The sequence below is a fragment of a genome, unplaced genomic scaffold (assembly GCF_019419815.1).
Source record: "Pyrus x bretschneideri cultivar Hongxiangsu unplaced genomic scaffold, Pyrus_bretschneideri_v1 Contig229, whole genome shotgun sequence".
Taxonomy (NCBI): domain Eukaryota; kingdom Viridiplantae; phylum Streptophyta; class Magnoliopsida; order Rosales; family Rosaceae; genus Pyrus; species Pyrus x bretschneideri.
This window is the reverse complement of record NW_025999534.1, coordinates 21,608-43,175: the sequence shown is the minus strand read 5'-3', so window position 1 is coordinate 43,175 and position 21,568 is coordinate 21,608. Positions and strand designations below refer to the sequence as shown.

The 21,568-nt window shown below is 36.2% G+C and overlaps 2 protein-coding genes across 2 annotated transcripts; one reads left to right on the top strand and one right to left on the bottom strand.

The window, feature by feature from the left end:
* The first annotated feature begins 6,378 nt into the window (after window positions 1-6,378).
* Window positions 6,379-18,895, top strand: LOC125477917 (nijmegen breakage syndrome 1 protein-like). The gene is made up of 13 exons (XM_048585419.1): window positions 6,379-6,491; window positions 7,306-7,359; window positions 7,564-7,828; window positions 8,120-8,208; window positions 9,851-9,981; window positions 12,090-12,136; window positions 12,243-12,351; window positions 13,537-13,623; window positions 16,143-16,308; window positions 17,621-17,964; window positions 18,432-18,493; window positions 18,587-18,688; window positions 18,805-18,895. Exons 1-13 carry the CDS (start codon window positions 6,455-6,457, stop codon window positions 18,857-18,859), a joined length of 1,548 nt encoding a protein of 515 aa, XP_048441376.1. The 5' UTR covers window positions 6,379-6,454; the 3' UTR covers window positions 18,860-18,895.
* A 1,439-nt stretch (window positions 18,896-20,334) lies between these two features.
* Window positions 20,335-21,236, bottom strand: LOC125477920 (NDR1/HIN1-like protein 6). Its single transcript, XM_048585422.1, has one exon. The coding sequence runs from the start codon at window positions 21,210-21,212 to the stop codon at window positions 20,424-20,426; it is 789 nt and encodes a 262-aa protein (XP_048441379.1). The 5' UTR covers window positions 21,213-21,236; the 3' UTR covers window positions 20,335-20,423.
* Between the last annotated feature and the right edge of the window lie 332 nt (window positions 21,237-21,568).

Below are 21,568 nucleotides of genomic sequence, written 5' to 3'. Positions count from 1 at the left end.
ATGAGCAGTTGAAGTGTGATAAGGTTGGACTCGAGGCTTCGCTTGTTCAGAGTCAGGCCGATTGCTACAAGCTGGGTTATGTAGATCATCTATTTGGTAGGGCGTTTGGCTTTGAGTTTGATGGGAAATACTTTGAGACTTTCTCTATTTCTCTGGAAGACTTGCCTGCCTTTACTTTGGAGCCTTCATTTGGTAAAGTAGTTGGAGAAGTTAGTGCTCAAGCTGGGGCAGCCGGGGGTGAAGTGCTGGATGATGCTGCTACTAAGAGTATAATAGCTACTAAAGGTGTGGCGACCGAGTAGTCGTGGGATGTCAAAGCTGCTGAAAAGTAATATTTTAGGTAACCTTTAGGATTTTCTTTGTTTTCCTTGTAGTGGCAGGGTGTGGAACCAATCTTGATCCTTACCCGGTAGAGTGGTGGTGAATATCTTACACATAAGTGTGTCATTGCTCCTATAGAGGATCATTGCGCTTCGGTAATGCTTTAGGTGCCTCTTTATGTCTCCATCCCCTTCGAAGGTTGTGAAATGTGGCATGCTAAACTTGCGTGAAGGCTCTGCCTGCTCGATCTCATCCATGAATGGTGACCTGCTTATGTTGGTCATGTCTTGTCGCAGTGCCTTGTCAATGACCTCGTTGCATTGGAAATCATGCAATCGCTCGGTCATAAGCCTCTCTACTTCTTCTTAAATTTGCCTTTGTTAGAGGTAGCGGAGCTCTCGGTTATCCTCGGTCATGACTTGCTGGTTTAGGCTGCTCTTCTATGTGTTCAGCTTGTCTATGTCGCGGCTAGGGTGCATGTGGTATGCCCTTAGCAGGCGAACGAATTTCTCGCAAATTATCAGTTGAACTTGAGCCGGATTGAGTGATTGCTTCTCTCCGTTCGTATTGCTGCTTACTCCGATGTGAGGTGAAAAATGCTCATTGCGGGTCTAGCCACGAATAAACACTTCGATTGAAAGGTTGCTTATGCTAATTATCAGAATATAACCCCAACTATAAGTGTATGCTCGTCCCTAGGCCTAACTGAAAGTGCATGCTCATCTGCACGCTAAGACGAGGGTACACGCTATCTTGGGGGCCCAGTCAGAAGTGTACACTACCCAACCACTTGGTTTGTGGCTGGTCAATGTGCTAATTTCCAGGACGTTGCTAGAAAGGTTTGTCGTTTGCCCTTATCTTACTGCAGGACACCTGGTCTGGGGCATGCTGCATCTCGGTACACTGCAAGAGCTGATTCACCAAGGTTGTTTGCTACGTGAAGGCGCTTGTCAACTCTATGACTTATTAAGACAAGTGTTGTTCGTCATTTGGATTGGAAAAGCTTGGACGGTATGCATCTCCTTAAGTAGTGGAAGTGTAATGGACTTTGGGCCCGAGATTTGAGTTAGGATATGTCAAATTTTCATAAAAATATGGTGAAAAAAATTCTCGATTCAATCGTCGATCCAGAAATCTAAAACCGAGACAGTTGAATCAGTCTTGGACTGATTTGGGATGCTAGATGGGCCACGAGATGGACTGCAGGAGCGGGTCGGACCGTGGGTGTGGGCTGGGCGCTGGAGCACGTGGATGTTAGGCTTCCACTAGCACGATTTAGGCATGTAGGTCTTGGGTTGTTGCTGCTGCAATTTGAGCCTGCTCGTGCTAGGCTCCCTTGTGGCGTGGGCCTGGGCTTGCAGCTGCAGGGTGATGACTTCACGGTGGGCTTGGGTCTCGCCATGAGCTACCATGGTGGCTGCTGCTGTGGTGGCTACCATCGGCATAGCCACGGTGGTGCCACTCTACTCGTTGTCGTGTTGAGTCTCGTGGATCGTCGTGGTGAGGCTATGCCTTGATCTCTATTACTCGGTCCAAATCCTTAAACGTAGGAAGTTTTGCTCGTTGTGATTTTTGAATTTCTACTAGTCATTGTACTTTTTTTTTTTACGTTTATTCAAAGAACTTTATAAAAAATTCTAGGAATAAGAATGTACGAAAAATCTATGAATGAACGAGAAATGAGAAACTTTGAATGTAAGAGTCTTCTTTGAGCGTGTAAATCAAGACTCTCAATGAAAGCACCAATTTGTGGATGCAAATTTCCGCCATCTTCTCCTTTGACAAAAATGCACCTGCAAAATAATAACACCGAAGAATCTCCGATGCCAAAGTTAGAATTTTGAAAAGAATGTATTTAGGAGTTTGTGGGTAACCAATGCCGATCAATGGCTAATTATTAAAAATCACATCTTAATAGAAATCACATTTATAAAACCAAGTCATATCCACAAAGGATACTAAATACAAAATTAAGGTAATAACCATATCACATATATCAAAGTCATTTATTAACCAATGTAGGCCCACTAGACTTTACTTAGTTTCTAGTTGTACGAATTTTAGTATTTAAGAATGATTCGAGACATGTGTCGAAAGTCAACGCTCTGTCAACGGTGGGGTCCACATTTCAATCCATGGATTTTCAATCCGTAATGTCCCAAGAGTCTCATTAATCTTCTAGAACAATATCCTAAAATTTCGGAACGATCCAATGATCGAATCTCTGTCAATCGCTAAAATTAAGAGGCGGTCAACGTTTGGTTTTTCAAACTTAGAAGTTCAATTTGGGAAGATCCATACGTCGGATTCCCGATCCGTAAGTTCCTAAGGTCCTCAAATATTACGTACTATAATGCATTAAATTTTCCTGATGATCCAACGGTCGGATTATCGATGGTTATAATGATCAAGTAGCTTCCCGTTTGGTGAATCGCCGCCAAGAACCCATTGTATCCACCGTGTTTTTTTTTCTTCACAAAATCAAGGCCAAATTCCATTGGTTTTTTAGTGGAAATGGAAGAGGAAAAGATGCTAGGTTGATTCCAAGGGGTGAGTAGCTTCAATTCACTAGAAAATTGCCGTGAAAGGCATCGGGAATCATGGATTCCGCCAGGTCGGGTCACGGATCGACCGGTTCCCTTTTTTCTCATTCCTTCTTTTCCTTCCCTCCTGATTCGCCTGTCTCTCCCTCATTTCCTTCATTTCTCTCCTCATCTCTCCATCTTAGCCACACACGTGGCACCAAATCAGTGCTTTAACAAATCTAGAGCCTTCCAGATAATGGTCAAATAACCGTTTCGCCTTTGTCTTTGCTCATTTATATCTCATTCGTTATAGCTCCGTTTGGTGATGTTTTTGCCTACACACTCGTGAGGTTGAGCTTTATCCAAATATGTAAATAAAAGTGACAAAACATCTATGAATAAAAAGTGTCATCGAAAAGTCCGTTTAGTTCATTAAAGGCATTTTCGTTCTTTTACTTATCGAAAAAAAAACTATACGCCGTAATTATAAACGCGTCAAAACTAAGAATACGAAATACGTAATTTTAAATAGTGAAATTCGGGGACAGGATTTCATAGATGTGGTGCAGCAAAAGGGGTTTGCCATGCATCTTGAGTTTGAAACTCTCACTCCCTTAAATTATTGTTATAGTACAAACATGTGTGCCAATACCAATTGAATCTTGAAATTTTAATTTTTATCACCTGAACTCTCTTAACTGTTGAAATCTACCATTTACGTTACTTTCCATCTATTCTACCGATAAAACATGTCATGCCTCACGTGAAAGGATATTTTTGTCAATCCACTTCCTAAGGCTTGTTGGAATCAATTTGAACAAAAAAAAAAAAAAAAAAAAAACATTTTGTTTGTAGTGTGGAGTCAAGTCATGAAAAGAAAGTGAGAAGGTAATTTTGGCAAGGGTTGTTGAAGATCGAAGTGCAACATATGCAAAAATCTAGTATTTCATTTACAATGAGTTTTCATATATATATATATATATATATATATATTTTTTTTTTTTTTTCTTTTTTTTTGTAGGCCAACAAGTAGTGTGGTTCACCATAATTTCTTCAAATATTAATTTGTCAAATTCTTATGGAGGGATTGTCGAACTGGGGCTGTACAAATTCCCAATTTTGACGCCATATTTTAGAGCCAATTTGATTCTAGCCAGCCTTGAAGTCAATAAACGAAAATATCTCTACAAGTAACATGTTTTAAGGGCAAAATAGATGGAAAGTAACACAAGTGGTAGATTTTAACAGTTAAGAGAGTTCAAGTCGAAAAACACAAGAATAAAAATTTTAAGTGGTATTATCGCACATACTTACAAGTTCAGAATTTACTTCATCCAAAAGACTTCAATATAATTTATGCAATTTTTCTACAAAAACAAAAGTGAGAGTATAGGAGTTTTAAAGCCTGAGTAAAATAACTCGGTTGAGTGAGCTGGATTCCTTCCTCTAAGGCCATCTCCAATGGATCAGACCATAGGGGCATAGGCCATGTTTTAGCCCGAATTGAGACAAAATCTAACTTCAATTGAGATTTGGGCCAAAAAAAAGGGACCCACCACACCAAGTTTTAGCCCTTTGGTCATGGGGCGGAGCATTGATTGCTAGCTAGCCAGCTCGTTTGTTGGCCCAGTTTGTCAACACCTAACATCTATATGACGTAAGCTGACGTCATGTAGCTATTGAAATTTTATTTTATTTTTTTTAATTTTTAGGACGAAATTAGAAAAAAATTTAAAAAATTCCAATTTTTTTTCCTATAAATACCTAAGCCATTTATACACTATTCTCACATCTTTTTCATCATTTCGTACTATCTTACCTCATGTTATTTCAATTATTCATATTTTTTTTTTTACCTAAGCCATTTTAAAAACAAACTTAATACAATTGTTGAATTAATGTCTAAGTTGTTGTAGTTTTAATATGGTAATTTAGTTCAATTAACCAATAAGTTAAAGAACAAACTTAAAAATAATAAATTATTGAGGGGCAAAAAAAAATATCCCATTTCGGTTGGAGATAGTATGTAAATATAGTTTGTCATTGTTTATTTAAAAATAATTTTTTGAAGGGCTATAATTTTGAACGGGCTATGTTTAGCCTTTTTGGTTTAAGACATTTCCAATGGAGAGGGTTAAAGGTTTAGAAACAAAAAAATAGCATTATTTGCCCAAAAACTAGTTTCGAACCGATGACTAGACTATAATTCTATAAAGCACCAAGCCGTTATTAGGGCATCATTCTGGCCTAATGTAACCCCATCTTAGTCATTTTTTAAGACCTGGCTCCTCACTTACAATAATTGAACTAATAAATTAGAGGGGCTACATTTAGCCTCTCCAATTGAAGATGTTATATAAATATGTTTTGACACTGTTTATTTAATAATAGGGTTAATCTCAGTTTATTACGCTAAAGTTTTTTAATTTTCAATATTTGATACATGAAGTTTTTTTTCATCTCAGAGTGGAACATAAAGTTATAATTCTGAGATATTTTCATACATCTGTTAAGATTGCTATTAAATTTACGATTAACTGATGACGTGGCATCCACGTGAATAATGATTAGGATCCACATGGATATTAATAAAATAAAATAAATAATTAATAAAATAAAAAAAAAACTAAAAATTTTAAAAAAATTACAGGAAAAAAAAAAAATTCTTCAACACTTCAAGCTCGCCCTCGACGACCCTGACTCCGCCCTTTCCTCCTGGAACGACGCCGATCCACCCCCTGCAATTGGCTTGGGGTCACCGCCACCAGTGTTAAGGTTATTGAAGGGCTTCCTCGCTCGGTGGAACTCGATACGCTTCTGAAGCGGATTCGACGCGGTTTCCGATTCGGGCATTAAATCCGCAAAGCCCTTCGATTGGATTTGGAGCTCCGCCGTTTACACCAAAGCGTCGGCCATTTCCGGAGCCCAAAAAGTTACGATTTTGCAGAGAAAGTTTCGATTTTTGTTCTATGCGTATTGAATTTCTCTCTCTGGAATTAGAAATTAGGGTTCTAATGGCGGAAATGTTTGTGGGGATTTGGGAGAAGCAGAGAGCTTTTTGAAGGCTTCTGCGAAAGAGAAGAGGCAATGGAGGCGGTAGAGGCGGTAGAGGCAATGGATGAGTCGGAATTGGGTGGGCGCAGAAGAAATAATGGAGGGAGGGTCGGGTGGGAGCGGCGGGTGAGGTGAGGTAGAAGACAATGCCCAGATTTTTTTATTTTATTTTTATTTTTTTAAATTTTATTAATTTATCAAATTTTTAATATTTGGATGGGTTTATATTGACACATGGCGTTCAGTCATTGTTCACGTAGTTGTCACGTTATCAATTAACGACTGATTTAACAGAAACCTTAACGGATGTATGAAAATGTTCCAAAGTTACAACTTTAGATATCACTTTGGATGGAAAAAACTTCATAAGCCCATAATGTTAATATAATTCTGGATCGGGCTAGTTAGATCGGTCGGAGATAGGCCCAATAAGTACAAACGAAAACCTCCAGAGGGCGCATTTGCTCAACAGGTCGTTAATACCTTTCTCATTACAAGGCAGGCACCGGCAATCCATCGGTTATCTCCCGTAAATTCGAAATAATTCGAGAACCATGGTTTGGGGTTTCTTCCCTACGGACCCTCTCTCAGGTAACATCTCTCTCTATTTTAGTTTTCTTTTTTGCCCCGCTCATCCAGGAAATTTGAATTTGCATTTTCGATTAGAACAAATTTGTTCAAAATACTTATCAGAAATCATATGGTTCAATTTCGTAATTGTGAATGCATGTGATTTTTTTTTATTTTTTATTCTGATAAAACTTTGAAAACTCATTGGGTATTGAACTTATAGAAACTGTTTTTGTTGAGTAACAACTTTCTTTCGTTGGAGAGCCCTTTGAGTTTTGAAAACTTATTGAAAACAAGGTGTTTTTGAGTCACTTTTAAGATTTTAGTTTCTAGAAAACTGGTCTTACCAATCAACAATTTTTCTTAATCTTTTGACTAAGAGTGAAGATAAATCTGAGAGATTGGAGAGAAGAATGGGAAGAAAAAGATATTATTGTCTACTGATATGTGTTGAAACTTGAAAGAATACACAGACAAGAGGTTCTGATATTTATACCAGAATCATAATAATGATTAGATAACTAATCACCTCATTATAATATACTAATTATAGACTAATCATAACTAATCTGGACCCTGTTACAGCAGTGATTAGCTGGCAAATACGGTTATTAATTTTCAGTTTTTCACAGCATTAGCACATGTGTCTGTATCTCTTGTAGCTTCTATAGTTGTGAATGTGGATTGTGGAGTAGAAGTCATCACTGAAAAATGTGTATTTAGATGTCTCTAACCTTTCCCTCCTCAATGCTTTAGGTTCTTGTAAATCTCTATCTTTTGAATATCTTGATAAGCATTCAGTTCACATCAATATCTAACTGGCATAATCTGGCAGGTGAAGATAAATACTATATCTTTGCAAGGGGGACGTACAAAGTGGGTCGGAAAGGTATGCCAGAATTAGCTGAAATTTTTTGTGCACCAGTTCCATGAAATTCTTTTTGTTGGATAAACTAGTTTCTCACCCTCCTCTAATTTCCTCTATGACATGCCTACTTGTCCAGATCTCCTAATAATGATTATAGTACTAAATTGTTTATATTTTCGTTGTGTCCTCGGGTATTAAATCATCTAACTTTATGTAACATTGTAGGTTGTGATGTAAATATCACTAAAGATAAAGGAGTTTCTCGGGTTCATGCAGAAATAGTTGTTGATGCAATGATTGCCCCTCTTCCCCTGCAAACAAAATCTTCTATATTATCTTCCAAAGTTCGAATTAGAGATTGCTCAAAATATGGAACATATATTAACAAGAACCTTACATCAATGGAAAAGATTCATGAGTTACCCGATAGAGAAACATTGTTAAGGCAAGGAGACTTGGTTTCATTTGGAACTGGCAATGCAATCTACAGGTAATTTAACTGTTTATTTTTAGTTTACTTTCTGCATGTGTCACATTAATGAATAAAGCTGTTTTAGATTTTATATTATAATATGATAGTATCTTTCACAACTCACTTGGTTTTTTTTTTTAAATCAAATTCTAATAGGACGATACCTGACACAGCTATGTCTGTTGATAATGAACGCTATGAATAAGAATTACACTGCACCGGTTATATATTTATATATATATATATATATATATTTTTTTTTTTTTTAAGCATTGATATGCTTATATCTCGTAATTACATATCTAGCAGATTTTCCTTTGTTCCACTCATTTTCTTTGCGTGCTGCTCGGAACCAACCCAAGTGAATCACCTCCTTGAAGATAAACTTTCATCAATTGGTTAGTGATTCATGAGAGACTTATTATTTACGTGAAATTTCCAGGCCCTTATGCTGTTGTGTTTCCTTGTCATATTTCATCTGCAAATGTCTCTAGGTTGTTTCACGTGTGCTTTCTGGCAACAACAGTTAAATGTTAATGTAGAAAGTATTTGTTAACATAGAAAATAGGAGTCGGGCTCTTATAATTCATTGTATTCAGATGCTTGTGCTTTTAATAATTAAGCCCGATTCTTATAGACATTGGTTTACTTTTTTACTGTTTTTGAAAAATTAATCAGATAGAATATCAGCCTCGCCCTATTATTGTGGAGGATAGGAAATTGTGATAATTATATAAAATAAATAGTGGTAAGACAGAAAGTGATCCAGCAGTGCACTAAAATAAAAGCACTCATAAAAATAGACTCCAGTAACCTGAAAACAAACATCAAAGGAACAAAATTGCCAAAATAATGAAGGAAGAAACAACAGCTTAGAAATTAGAAGAAACTGAGGCAACAATTTGGTTTTATCCCTTAAGTAATATGCTGCACTAAATTAAAAAAGTTAAGTCGCTCCTGTCTGACCAATCCATCGAAGAATATCAGTCACATTTTATCTAATACAAGACCGTTGTCTTCTTACCGGAAACTAAGGATTAGCCACCAACCAACTAAATCTGGTTACCTATCTGAAAAAGTTTATTCTGCAGTCTCAAAGAAACAGAAAACTAAGAACTAAGTGATTGGCTCTTCTGTGAAAGGGCCTCACAAGTATTCATTCTTTCAGAAACAACCATTTGAGCTAGAAATTGTTGTTTATCCCTTCCATATCACTAGCAATGGCTTGAAAGACAATATAATCATCAATTAATATGCAAAAGGAGACTTACCAGACTTAAAAATTCACTAGACCTTCTGTCTAATATCAAGAAAGTAAGGGATGTACTTTCAATAAAAGAGAGGAGAGAAGACAGCTCCTCAATCTCAACACCACTCAAATTTTCTCTGAAAAGATTCAACCCCGATGATGAAAAGTAAGTTATAGACATTAGATATGTTGTTTATGGAAGTCCTATAAAGAAACACTGAAGAAGTAATCCCCTCCCTTCCCCTGTCCAGATATTTGTTCCTAAAACTGATCCTCTTTGCATTTCCCAAAATGATACAAGGTTGGAAGAGAACGTAACAAGATCCTGAGAAGTGTGTCTCCTTGGACATTTGCTCTAACCACTGCTTTGGTTCCTGCTAAGATTTCAAGGACTACTATACATTACAGTATTTTGATGATTGGTTAGGAGGAGGAGGAGGAAATGGGAAAAAGAGAAAGAGGGGGGGGGGGGGTGGCGCGGGTGGGTTATGTTCTCCGCATAAAGTTCTTGTGTGCTTAGTGGTGGGTGTGCTTTTTGGGGTTGGAGTGGTGATTTTGTTGAAACTTGAAAGTCTAATGAAACACATTTAAAGGTCTATTCCTTGATGCATTTTGGTGTTATGGTTGGACTGGAATAGGAGAGCTTCCAATATCTTTACACGTATTTCTTCCTTTATTTGTTTTCCTCTTGGTTTTTTGGTTAGCAGCATTTGAATCTAACTGAGAGATGTGTGCTTGTCTAATTACTAGAGTGATGTTGTGATGGTTGCTAACTATTGTGCTTTCATTAGGTGCTCATGTCACTTATCATCTAAATCAGGAGTGCACACATGTCCTTGTTGACCAACTCATGCCAGTGAAAGAAGATATAGTGGATGCTATTGTGGCAAAGAAACCTATTGTTCTTGGTAGTTGGGTTGAGGTGGGCCAATGTTCAGATCATTCATTGCTATTCTTGAGTGAATTGTGCTTCAAGTTATTGAGTATATATATTTTTTAAAGGAGAAATTAGGTTCTCATCCTTCCTTTTGCTACTCCATTGATTAAAACCTTATTCCTTTTCAATTTTTGATCAAGGTGCTTGGTATTAATAACATCATTAATTATTTCAATAGTAAAATATTAATTATTTCTAAATATATTCATTTAATGTTAAAACTGTTACAATTAGTATATTTATATTTATAGATAAATTTTTTATCATATATTTTTACTTTTAGTTTTTACCCATTTTTAATTTGCAACCCTTTTTTAATTTGTACCAATTTTCTTTTTAGTTTTAATTTGTACCCATATATTAATTTCTTTTTGTGCCCATATTTTATAAAGTTTTATTTGTATTTGTACGCATATTTTTTTTTATATGTACCCATTTTTAATTTTGCTAAATGTACCCATGCTAATTATATGTACCATTCATGTCATTTTTTTTTTTTTTAATTTTTAATCTTAAAATGTACTGATTCTTAAATATACCAATTTGTTATATGTAAAATGTACCCTTTTTTTTATATAAAATTTATTCTATTTTTTCCCTAATCCATTTTTAAACTTATATGGGTACATTCTTTTTTCTTTGATTTGATAATGTATCCATGTTAAGTTTAATCGAAGAAATTTACTAATTTTATTAAGCCTAATATCTTTTTTATTTTTTATTTTTTATTTTTTTATTTTGAAGAATGTACCCATGTTTGATACAATAATTTTTTGGTTAATTTTGATTAATGTACCCATGTTTATATACACACACACACACACAATAGTATATTTATATTTTAATATTTTTAATCCCACAAATTATGGTTTTTTATTTAAAATCTCATTAATATAAACAACTATAAATTTCAATTTTTTTTAATTTAAAAAATATAGTAATGTACATAGAAATAAATTATCACATTAATATCAGGGACTTGGATCAAAAATTGAAAACCAACAAGGTTTCAGTCAAAGAATATTCATAGCTAGGGACTGCATCCAAAGTCTCCCTTTTTTAAATCTTTGACTGGTTTCTTGTGATACAGTTGTATTATAATGGCTTGGTAGCACTTGCTTTGACTTCTGTGTTTCATCTATTATCATATTTGTGGTGCTTACAAAAGTTTAAATGAGAAAAGCGGAATGAAGACGATATAATGGGGGTCTGTGCTTCACTTAGTCGATTACGTAATCTTATTCAGTGAGATATCCTTGTTGCATAACATAATAATCAAAGCTTCTATTAACGAAGGGGACCTTGTAACTGTCGCCTTGCTTAAGATATGCTTTTAAGAAATAAGACTCATTTTAGTCTTAATTACTGTGATCTAGAAAATTGTGATACAAAATGTTTGGGGCTCTTTATGCTTTGAGGATGAATCAAATATAATAGATCTTAAGGGTGATGAGACTAGTCACTTTCCTATTGTATAACTGATGGATTAAGACAGTGAAGGGGATTGTATTTGGCACAAATTATTCCCGACTAACTCTCAGTGTTGTGAAAGGAAATGGAAGTATGATCGTATGTGGATGCATATGCTTCTGCGAACTTCTTGTCCGCTCTTGTATTTTTACTGTTTGTTTTGCAATATAAATTTGTTTCTTCTTAAAAAAAAATTGAAAATTTGATTATACATTGACTTCATTGAACTTCAACTTCATTGCAGTTTGTGTTTGATTTCCTTACCATTACTTCTTGTTTATACGTTGTTTGATGTGAATTTGACTCAAAGATCTTTCTTTAAATAGCCTGCATGGTTCCATCTGTTGTGTTTGTAGAGTTCTTCCTGTACTTTTTCTTTCTTTTATGTTTTGAATATATTATCCCACATTGTTGGCATTTTCGAAATGAGCACTGGTATCAGAACATCATCTAAAAGTACTAATTTTCTTAAGTGGAAATTCACACACATATAATTTAATAGTGTAATACATTTTTTTTTTGTACCTAAACCTAGAACTATTTAGAACTAAGTTGATGGGAAATTCTTCATAGCATAGTTTATTCCTGTTTTCTATTATTACTGATTGCTGCTATTTTTTTAGTTTCTTGCAGAAAAAAACATTCGAAATGAGCTTCCTGGGTGTGAATCGTGAGTGTTAATTATGATCTAGTTTTGGATTTAACTTCATTGAGTTCCTTGTAGATTAGCAATGGTTGTTCTGATAAAAGTATGCTTTCATCTATCCCGTAATCAGCTTTGCTCCAACACTAACAGTGGAAGGAGTATCAGTCAAACTTACAGATCCGAAAACTCGTGAAAACTGTTTAGAAGGATACACTTTTTTGTTGGACTCCAAACCTGTGGTAAAAGCTTTGACTCCCATAATTTTTTTAGAATATTCAATTTTATTTTACTTTTGCTGAAATCTAACAAGTTTAACTTTTATTAGTGGTTCAAAATGCATGAAATTTCATCACTTTTTATATTAGAGAAATTTTTTAAATGTTCACAACTGTGCATTCAGCTGTTGACAAACTGATAACCAAACACAGATTATCATGCAGACTCCACACTGAAAGTTTTATTGCTACAGTATGATTTGTAGAAGTTGTAAATTGTTTCATGCAGATTTAATGAATTTTTTGTTGCTCTCTCTAATCCATATATTCATGTTGGGTGAAGTCCAATGACATCCCCTAAGATTGACTTATTTCGCTCAGACCCCTAAAGTTTCATTAATTCCATTAATACCCTATATTGTTCACACCTGTTAATTCTTACTAACAGTCAAAGGGCACGAGAGTCATTTTAGTTTAAAAAATTAAATAAGAAACCCATGTTCTCTAAACCTAAACCTGAATTCAGTAGTCGAGAAATAAAATTGAAAGATTGAAGGCGGTAGGCACCTGCAGTGGAGGTGTTGAAATGAGAAATAAATGCATCCCTGGACACCGAAAAGCAAGAAAGGAAGAGGAGGTACATGATCTTTTACTTGAAACGGCTGTGATCTATTGCGTTATGTCAGTGGCGGATACTGGAGACTGACAAAGGACGGTTGAACAGAATAACATGCACTGGGTGAGGTGATGAGGACAGAGAGCCTGAGCAGTGTCCAACTCAGGACTTTTGAGTTAAATTTACGTTTTTGCATTTTTTCTTACAGAGTTGATTTAGTATCATTTTTTTGTTTTAAGGAAATGACTTTTGTTAGAAACAGAAAAGTTCTTGCTTAATTATGTTCTGGTGGGGTTAAATTTTACCTTTTGTCTTTCAAATTTAGTTAAAAAGCATATTCTGTTAATAATCACCTTCAGCAGGGGTTGTCATGTCATCAGTAATTGTGTCATCAGAATTACTGAAACCTGAGGGGTGCGAGTAGAATAAATGAAAACCTGTGCGGAGGTCTACCTGAACTTCACCCATTTATGTCTTAACAGTACCTTTTGCTTTTACAAAATAAATCCATATTTGAAATCTCAATTCCTGTGTGTAGAGTAAATTGAAATGATTGCACAACATGCTAATCTATATATTTTGTGCTTTTACAGTATAAATTCATGGATCGCTTGTGGTCCTTACTGGAAGTGAGTGGTGCAAAGATACTTTCCATTGATGGGTTTAATTTGAAGAGCCAAGTATGATTCTCTGATTTACAATATCTCTACATTTTTGCACGAACATTTTTTTAAGTTCCCTTTGCAAATTATGATGTCTGCTTTAGTGATATATTTTTTTTTACTTTGTCTGTATTTAAAGTTCTTATATAAGAAAAATTCTCTCTATATGGTAACTTACCATTTTTTTCCATGTTTTTATTATCATTTGTGTGTTATTAGCTGGTTGACTCTTGATTTATTTGTTTTATGGAAGTGTTAAAATGTGATATTTGATTCTTGATTTACTTTGATGTGTGGAAAATATGATATTTGGACTCCTCAGTTTAAATTTTTTTGCACAAAACGAGAGTTTTTAGTTTTTATTTTGTTTAAATAAAATTGACAAGAGAATTCTACACTTGAAAGATTATGGATATGTATGTGGTGTTTCCCGATTTTTATCAGCTAAAATACACTGGCCTTTTTTGTTGTTGGGATATTTACTGTTTTGGTGAGTGAGGAACGCCAAAATAATGAAATATTCAAGAAAAGGCTAGGATCACATCTTTATGTGAAAGAGTGAGGTATTGGCTTCTTTATAGGAATCTGTATCTGTTCTTTTTACAGATGTTCGTTTACTTTCTTAATTTGGATAGGGGGCAGCTGTAAGTTGTTCCTATTGTCCTTTCTAGTTGGAGAGATCACTACCGTTTGTTTTCCTGGATGTAATAGGTTTAGCTTTTTAGATTGATGTAGGACAAGATATGGGTCAATTCTAACGAAGAAGTATAAAGAAAATAAAATGTTTCAAATTCTAAATAACAAGAATTAGAGTTGAGAAATATTGGATTCAATCGATATGGAGACATAATAGGCATCGAGAAATATTGGATTCAATCAATATGGTATACCATGAGCTCATCATGTTCTGAGGCCATCCGAAGTCGTTTAGGCTTCCAAAACACAGTTTAAAGGTTTGTAATAAAAATTGGATCTTTACATCCGATTAATGTTTAATTAAGGTTGTTTTAATTCCTAGAGTCCTTTAAGTTGTTCCAAGTGGTTGCAATCTTTTATTTAAGTCGTTGGATGTAACAATTGTATTCAATCAATCATTAATCAATGGTTAACCATTGGGATTGGGATTGGGATTTCTCTCAATTTTCGGGTGGACTCCAGACTTTGTTCTACTAGGGATTATGTTGGTAACCCTTTGATTGCTTCATGCTGCGTCATAGATCTTGGGCCAGATTGTGGAGCTCTTGTGGTTTAGGGTTTAGGGTTCGTAACAGTCGATATTCAATTGCAATTGGATAACACTACACACTATCCAATATGTAGAAAAACACAAATATTAATGTTATTAGTTCACCACAGGACCTCGATATATAAGTTTTATGCCATGAACCACTTTACCATATGGGCTTAGGAATCTGTATATATTCAAAAGCAATTTGTGGTGGGTTGTCGGAGGAGTTGGCTTTGACAAATATCTAATAAATAGAAAGGGATTTGTGGTGGTAGTATGGATTAATAAGTTAATTTATTAGGAAAAGTTAAGGGAGACAAGAGGAGAGAACAAAAAAATATCACAAAGCTTTAGTAGGTACATACATTTAGAAGTGTGTGTGTGAAAATCCAACAAATTGTATTATTACACTTGTTTACCGGACCATGCTCCCATCACACTAAACAACGGTTTTTACTTGAAAAAGAAAAAGATCTCAACATTACCATTGTGATTAACCGAGCACTCACCTAACCTCACCAGCATGTTTCCCAACCTTATCAAAAAATATCACAAAGCTTGACAAATAGTTGGCTTGACATATATAAAAAGCATCGGTACATTTAGAAGTGAACCATGAAATTGAAAGAATTGTTTCATAGAGAGATAACAGAAGATTTTCAGTGTAGTTTTAGGCTTGAAGAAACAAGAGGGCACATTGGCACGAGTCCGGCAAGTACTAGCCAAGGCCCAATGGATTAATAAGTTGATTTATTAGGACAAGTTGAGGGAGACAAGAGGAGAGAACAAAAAAATATCACAAACTGATTAATCCATTGGGCCACAGGGCATGTACTAATCACTTGTATTATGACACTTGGTGTACTACTGAAACAGTGTTCAAATCCAGACAGTGAATGTCATCTTCTCTGGATAAAATTCATTTAGCTGCATGGTGAGTTTGGTTGCTTACAGTTCTTTCAACGTTGACTGCCATATAACAGTTCATATTCAATTTTCAAATTTTGAGTGACTCATCTGCTTTGGTCTGTATGAAAGATTTAAAATATTAACCAGTTTTCAGTGTTTATCTGTTGCTTTCTGTATTCATGTCATTTTGGCCAAGGTAATAAAGCTCATGCTTCCTATGTACTTAGGCTTGTAATTTATGGCATCATTTTATTGGCGTTTAAAATCTTGAAGATTAACTCTTCATCCTTCTTTACAAACAGTGCCTTAAACCCAATTTTGTCATATGGAGCATGGCTTGTGTGATATTACATTTTGGCTTTTTTTTTTCTGAATCTTTTTAATGTATATTCTCTTTCAGAGCTCAGTTTGTGGAGAAAATGATCGTGTTGTATGTGTTATCCCAGAACGATTATCAGATGCTGGGTTCAATAAGCTTGGTTCACTTTTAAGAGTGAATGAGATTGGGTTAATATGTGCCATTTTAAATGGACGGTTGGATACATCCATGTTAAAGTCACCTTGCGGTAAGTATTCTTTTTATCTGTTTGATAAATGTGCCCAACTGATTGTCTCAAATAGTACTATGCATTGTGTTATTGGTACTTATGAAAGATTTACTTACATCGTCGTAGTGGATTGGTTGCTCTGCCTAACTGTGACAAGGACAAAAGATATTGGGAGATTATGAATCTGTAATTGTTTAGATTATGCACTGTCTAGTTATTTATATTAACAAATAAACATATAGATCCTCTATCTTTAATAGATAGCAATCTTTCTTGACGAAAATGAGTGTTTACTTCCATTCAATTTCTATTGAAGTGATAAGAGAAATAGGAGTTTCAATAATTGGGGATGCACTCTGGCTCATAAGGCCACCAGTCTTTCCCCTTGAGATTGTACTCTCTTTCAACATAAATGTGAAATAACACTTCTGAAATCAAAACTCCAGCTCAAGGGGTACAGATATGCAGCTAATACACCTAGTTGTGTTATTTTCAGACTTATTTCACTAGCCTTGCCCCATGTGACCAAATTCTCTTTTGTCATAGTGAAATAATATAGTGACTAAAGATGATCAGATTGGTTTAAGAACAGAGATTACATTCCCTCCACAAGTAATGTCTACTGTCACAAAAGATTATTCGACAATACAATGATACCCTTTAACAATATAAGAAGCTTTTTTTTTTTTTTTTTTTTTAAGAATAACAAAGCGGACTATAGTTCTTACAGTTTGGACTGAGTAGCTAGACATTTATGAAGCTTGGCCTTCTGGAAGAAATATTTTGCACGGAAGTTTCAAAGTCATATATCTTAATTAAGCCTTTTTCTTTTGAGTACATTTCTGAAGCGATTTTGGTGTAGAAAAGTTTGTAGTCTTTCTGAAATAGCTGTGCCCATTATGCCTTCAATCACATGGATCAAGAGACATGCAGTTTCCTTAACTACAAAGGTTTAATGGGTATTTATATATGTGGCTTGTGCTGTTTCTAGAAATCAGTGAAACCTTTATCTGTTCCAAGAGAATGCCACTAAAACTTTAGTGTCAATAATATTTTAGGGTCTAATGTCTTTTATTTTAACTTGAAATCCTTCTAGATTACCTAGCTCTCACCTTATTTGTAGCAGACAATGTCACTAAAATAAAATTACTTAGCCACTTTTCTCTTTCCTGTGAGTACTCTTTGTATGACCTCTACACTATTTCTATTTTCATTGAAGTGCGAGAATATTATCTACTAGTGAGATGCAAGTACGTGTGTGTGTGTGTGTGTGTGTGTGTGTGTGTGTTCTTCTGCAAGGCAGTGTACCTGAATCTTTGTTGTTTTGCAGTAGTTGTATCATCTTCATGCTCCACAGATGAAACTGTGGTAGCTGATTCTGATGCAGAAGAAATGGCCACTTCAGTTCTGGCAACTTCATCTGTTGGGACCAAAGGAGTTATTGAATCTGTACCCCATGAAATCTGCATGAGTTATGCAGCTATCAAATCTGAGGATAACTATGTCATGAGCTCTAGACGAAGTAGTGACATGAGAGGCAAGCTTGACGAGTCTGAAATTGGAATTGCAGATATTATTTATAGCCAAGATTTGATTGTGCGAAATACAAGCCTACCTTGTGCCATTATTACTACTGCAAACAGCAGAGTTGTAAATTTCAAACGCTTCAGAAAGGTAATGCTCTAATCTTTCTCAGTTCCATATGGTTATTGGGTAATGGGTAGTTATATGAGCCAAACCCTTTAGTTCATACATTGGCATGTCAAGAGATGGTGCATTATCAACTTCTGAATAAACCTGGTGTATGTTGAGGTTTCAATCTGTGCTAGTCTTTTAATTTTATATTTTGGCTTGTCGAGACAAAATACATCTTTAGGTCCTGTCCAGTTTGGGATTTTACTGATTTATGCAGCAGTTAAATCAATCCCATACATTAGATAAGCCTATTAGTGTTTGGCTTATATACGAAAAAGGCTGTCCAAGGTTCTTTTTGCATGTTATGGGATAAAGGATTATGCACTTTATGTTTACTCTGTGTTTTTTAAGTACACTGATTTATAACAGAAATGAATACAATTGTCTTGATATTTTGGATTTTGAAAGACCCTATGTTCTATCTCCACTCCAAATTGGAATTACAGACAAATACTCAATCCGGGAATAGCTTCAGCAGACTTATTCCATTCTTGAAGACCCCATATAAGTAAGATCCATTTTATCAAGCCTATCCAACTTGTTTATGATGTTTAGAGTATCATCAGGTTACCCTTATCTTTTCTTTGTTTCTTGATGATAGAGATTCGGACTATGGGAGTGAGGAAATGGTAGAGTCTGTGAAAGAAGAGAAAAGGAGAAAGCAAATGGAAGCCATTTCTGAAGAGTTATTCAGTAATGAAGTGTATCTCTCTCTCTCTCTCTCTCTCTCTCTCTCTCTCTCTCTCTCCCCCCACCCAACATCTCCACCCAACAGAAGAGGATATGCCTGAGAACTTACCATCTGTTTCAATGATATAGGGGTCGTCATCGCGGTGTAGCTGGTTCTCTTCGTGGGATTCTTACTCATGGTTAACAATGGCGAACTCCTAGCTCGAAAGAGAGCAGAAAGGTAAAATGTTATCTTGAATTGCTAAATAGGTGTATGTATGCATTGTGTCTATGTGCACACATTTTGGGCAGGATTAATTGATTTTTGGTGAGTTTTACAATTTTAAATAACCTATGGGATTTGTTTTTTGCAATTCAGCCGGTAGATTTAATGCACTAATCATGCACAAATTTGAAGCCCTACCCATTTGATATTGGCAGCAATTCTATTTAAACTTGTTTAGTTGTTGACTAAAATTGCTATATCTAATATGATGCTGATCATCTTGAATTAATTTATTTATGGTAAAACTCTAAGAGTATCAGAGCCTAACCCTGGCCGCGTGTGTGCCGACGAGGACGTTGGGCCCCTAAGGGGGGTGGATTGTGACATCCCACATCGCCCAGGGGACTGATCCTTAAATGTATATTCTCATCTCTACCTAGCACGAGGTTTTTTGCGAGCTCACTGGCTTCGGGTTCCGTAGGAACTCCGAAGTTAAGCGAGAAGGGGGCTAGAGCAATCCCATGATGGGTGACCCATCGGGAAGTTCTCGTGTGAGTTCCCAAAAACAAAACCGTGAGGGCGTGGTCGGGGCCCAAAGCGGACAATATCGTGCTACGGTAATGGAGTGGGCCCGGGAAGTGGTCCGTCCCAGGCCGGGATGTGACAAAGAGGGCAGTGTGACAACATAGCATGTTATATTATGAAGAGAAAAAATGTTAGTAGATTGGAAGCGATCTTAGAGACTGTAACGGTCTACAGTATACTTAGAAAAAAATTGGAATACTGCAGGAAAAGCTATCACAGCAGCAAACCACACAACTAAATGCATGCAGGAGTCATAGGTAGTTCTCCCAAGCAATGTACAATTATAAATGAGGACTAGCAGGCAAGTTTGATCTGGCCAACGGTCATTGGCGCTTTTATTCACTTTCTGGTATATACTTTACTGATATCAAAATTGATATCCCGAAATGGATGTGCATGTAGATTATATGACTATACGAGAAAAGAATACTCTACCATTATGCTCTTTTTGTTCCTGCAACGTGATTTGTTTTAACTTTTAAGATATTTGTTTTTGTTGAGGAAATGTGCTTTGATGTGAGAGTATGTTTCAGGTGGATTTATGATTTACAAAATAAAATTTATGGATTTTTACTAGACGGGTAGGTGTAATTGTAACAGCAGTACGTAGTGCAATAGGTTGTTGCCCGTTCCCTGCCACCACAACATAAACCATGACACACCAAGGGAGTGTACTTTCCAAACAATTTATTAGGTGTACTCATGAATGGCTTATTTATTTGAACTTTAATTAATGAATAAACACGGAAATAATCAATAAATTATGTAAAAATCCGCCAAGCGAGTGGAAAAATTCGAAAAATCTTTATTAATGGAAGAAAAGAAATGTGATATTACCAATAATAGAGAGCTTGCGCCTATGGGACAACAACAGACGACGCGCGCTCTAGCTATGAGCCTATGCCCTATTTATGAAATGTAATGTATTAATTAATTAAAAGAATAATACAACTAAATATTACAGCCTAATCCCCCGGAACTTGCAACTACTGCTTTGAATTGTAATATCATTATTTTCCGAAAGAGTGTCCACAACCAACCTGCACCTGACCACGAAGAAGATCTTTGGGAGCTTGAAGCTGCCGAGTTTAATCTTTACAGGTTGTCTGACCCTGAGAGTGAGCGGAACATTACCCGTCTGTTGCTGCTGTTGTTGGAGAGCGGCCAGCAGGCTGCTTGCATCTTGGTTTTGTCCTGTCAACTGAACCAGGAGTTGCGTGGTGTTGCGGTGACCCTGGTAGAATTTTGGCAAAGCTCCTTCACAAAGCTTAGTGCGTGTATACCACACGCTTAAGCGGCTGCCACCTTCGTAGTAAATACCGATCTTCTTGTTGGGGTTTCGTGCGGTGATGCTCACGTCGAAAGTAGCATACAAGCTCGTCTGATCAGTGCTAACATTGAACTGGGTTATTTGCAATTGGTCCACCGAATATTTTGGAAGCTTTGGTCGGAACACGAGGTATATAATTCCACCAGTGATCGCAATGACCACCACTTGGAGCACGAGCAGGCATACAGTCCAACAGAGGCACCTGCGGCAACAACTTCTCTTCTTGTGAATGGGTGGTGGGGAGTGCGTCACTGGAAAGGTACGTCGTTGTAAGGGAGGATACGTGCCCTGCTGATCAGCAGGATCACTTCTATCCGACTTAGGAGCTCCCCTTGGTACCAAGGGTACCTCAGCTGCTGCATGTGGTGCCTCAACATCTCGATCAAGTACTGGATGAATCTTTTGGTGATCTGCCATTTAGTTCGACCTACGTATGTACGACCCTATGTATATATCTAGCAACAAAGATTTGATCAGCGAGAGAGAAGATTTTTGGGGTCTGATAATTATAGAGAAAGAAGTAGCTCAGCGAGCGAAGATTTCCTTCTTCTGCTTGTATTAATCTGATGTTATATAGGCTGCTTGGACGGACTTTCAAGGCTACAATGTAGAAGAGTCGTATACATTACACGATTGAAATTTGAAGCTTCCTTTTTTGACTTTGTAGGCGCCTTTGTATCTTTATTTATTAGGAAGGTCTTACCTGCACCCCTATAGTGCTAATATTCAACAAACATTGTGTAAGCAAAATCGACGACTTTAAGTTCCCCGGA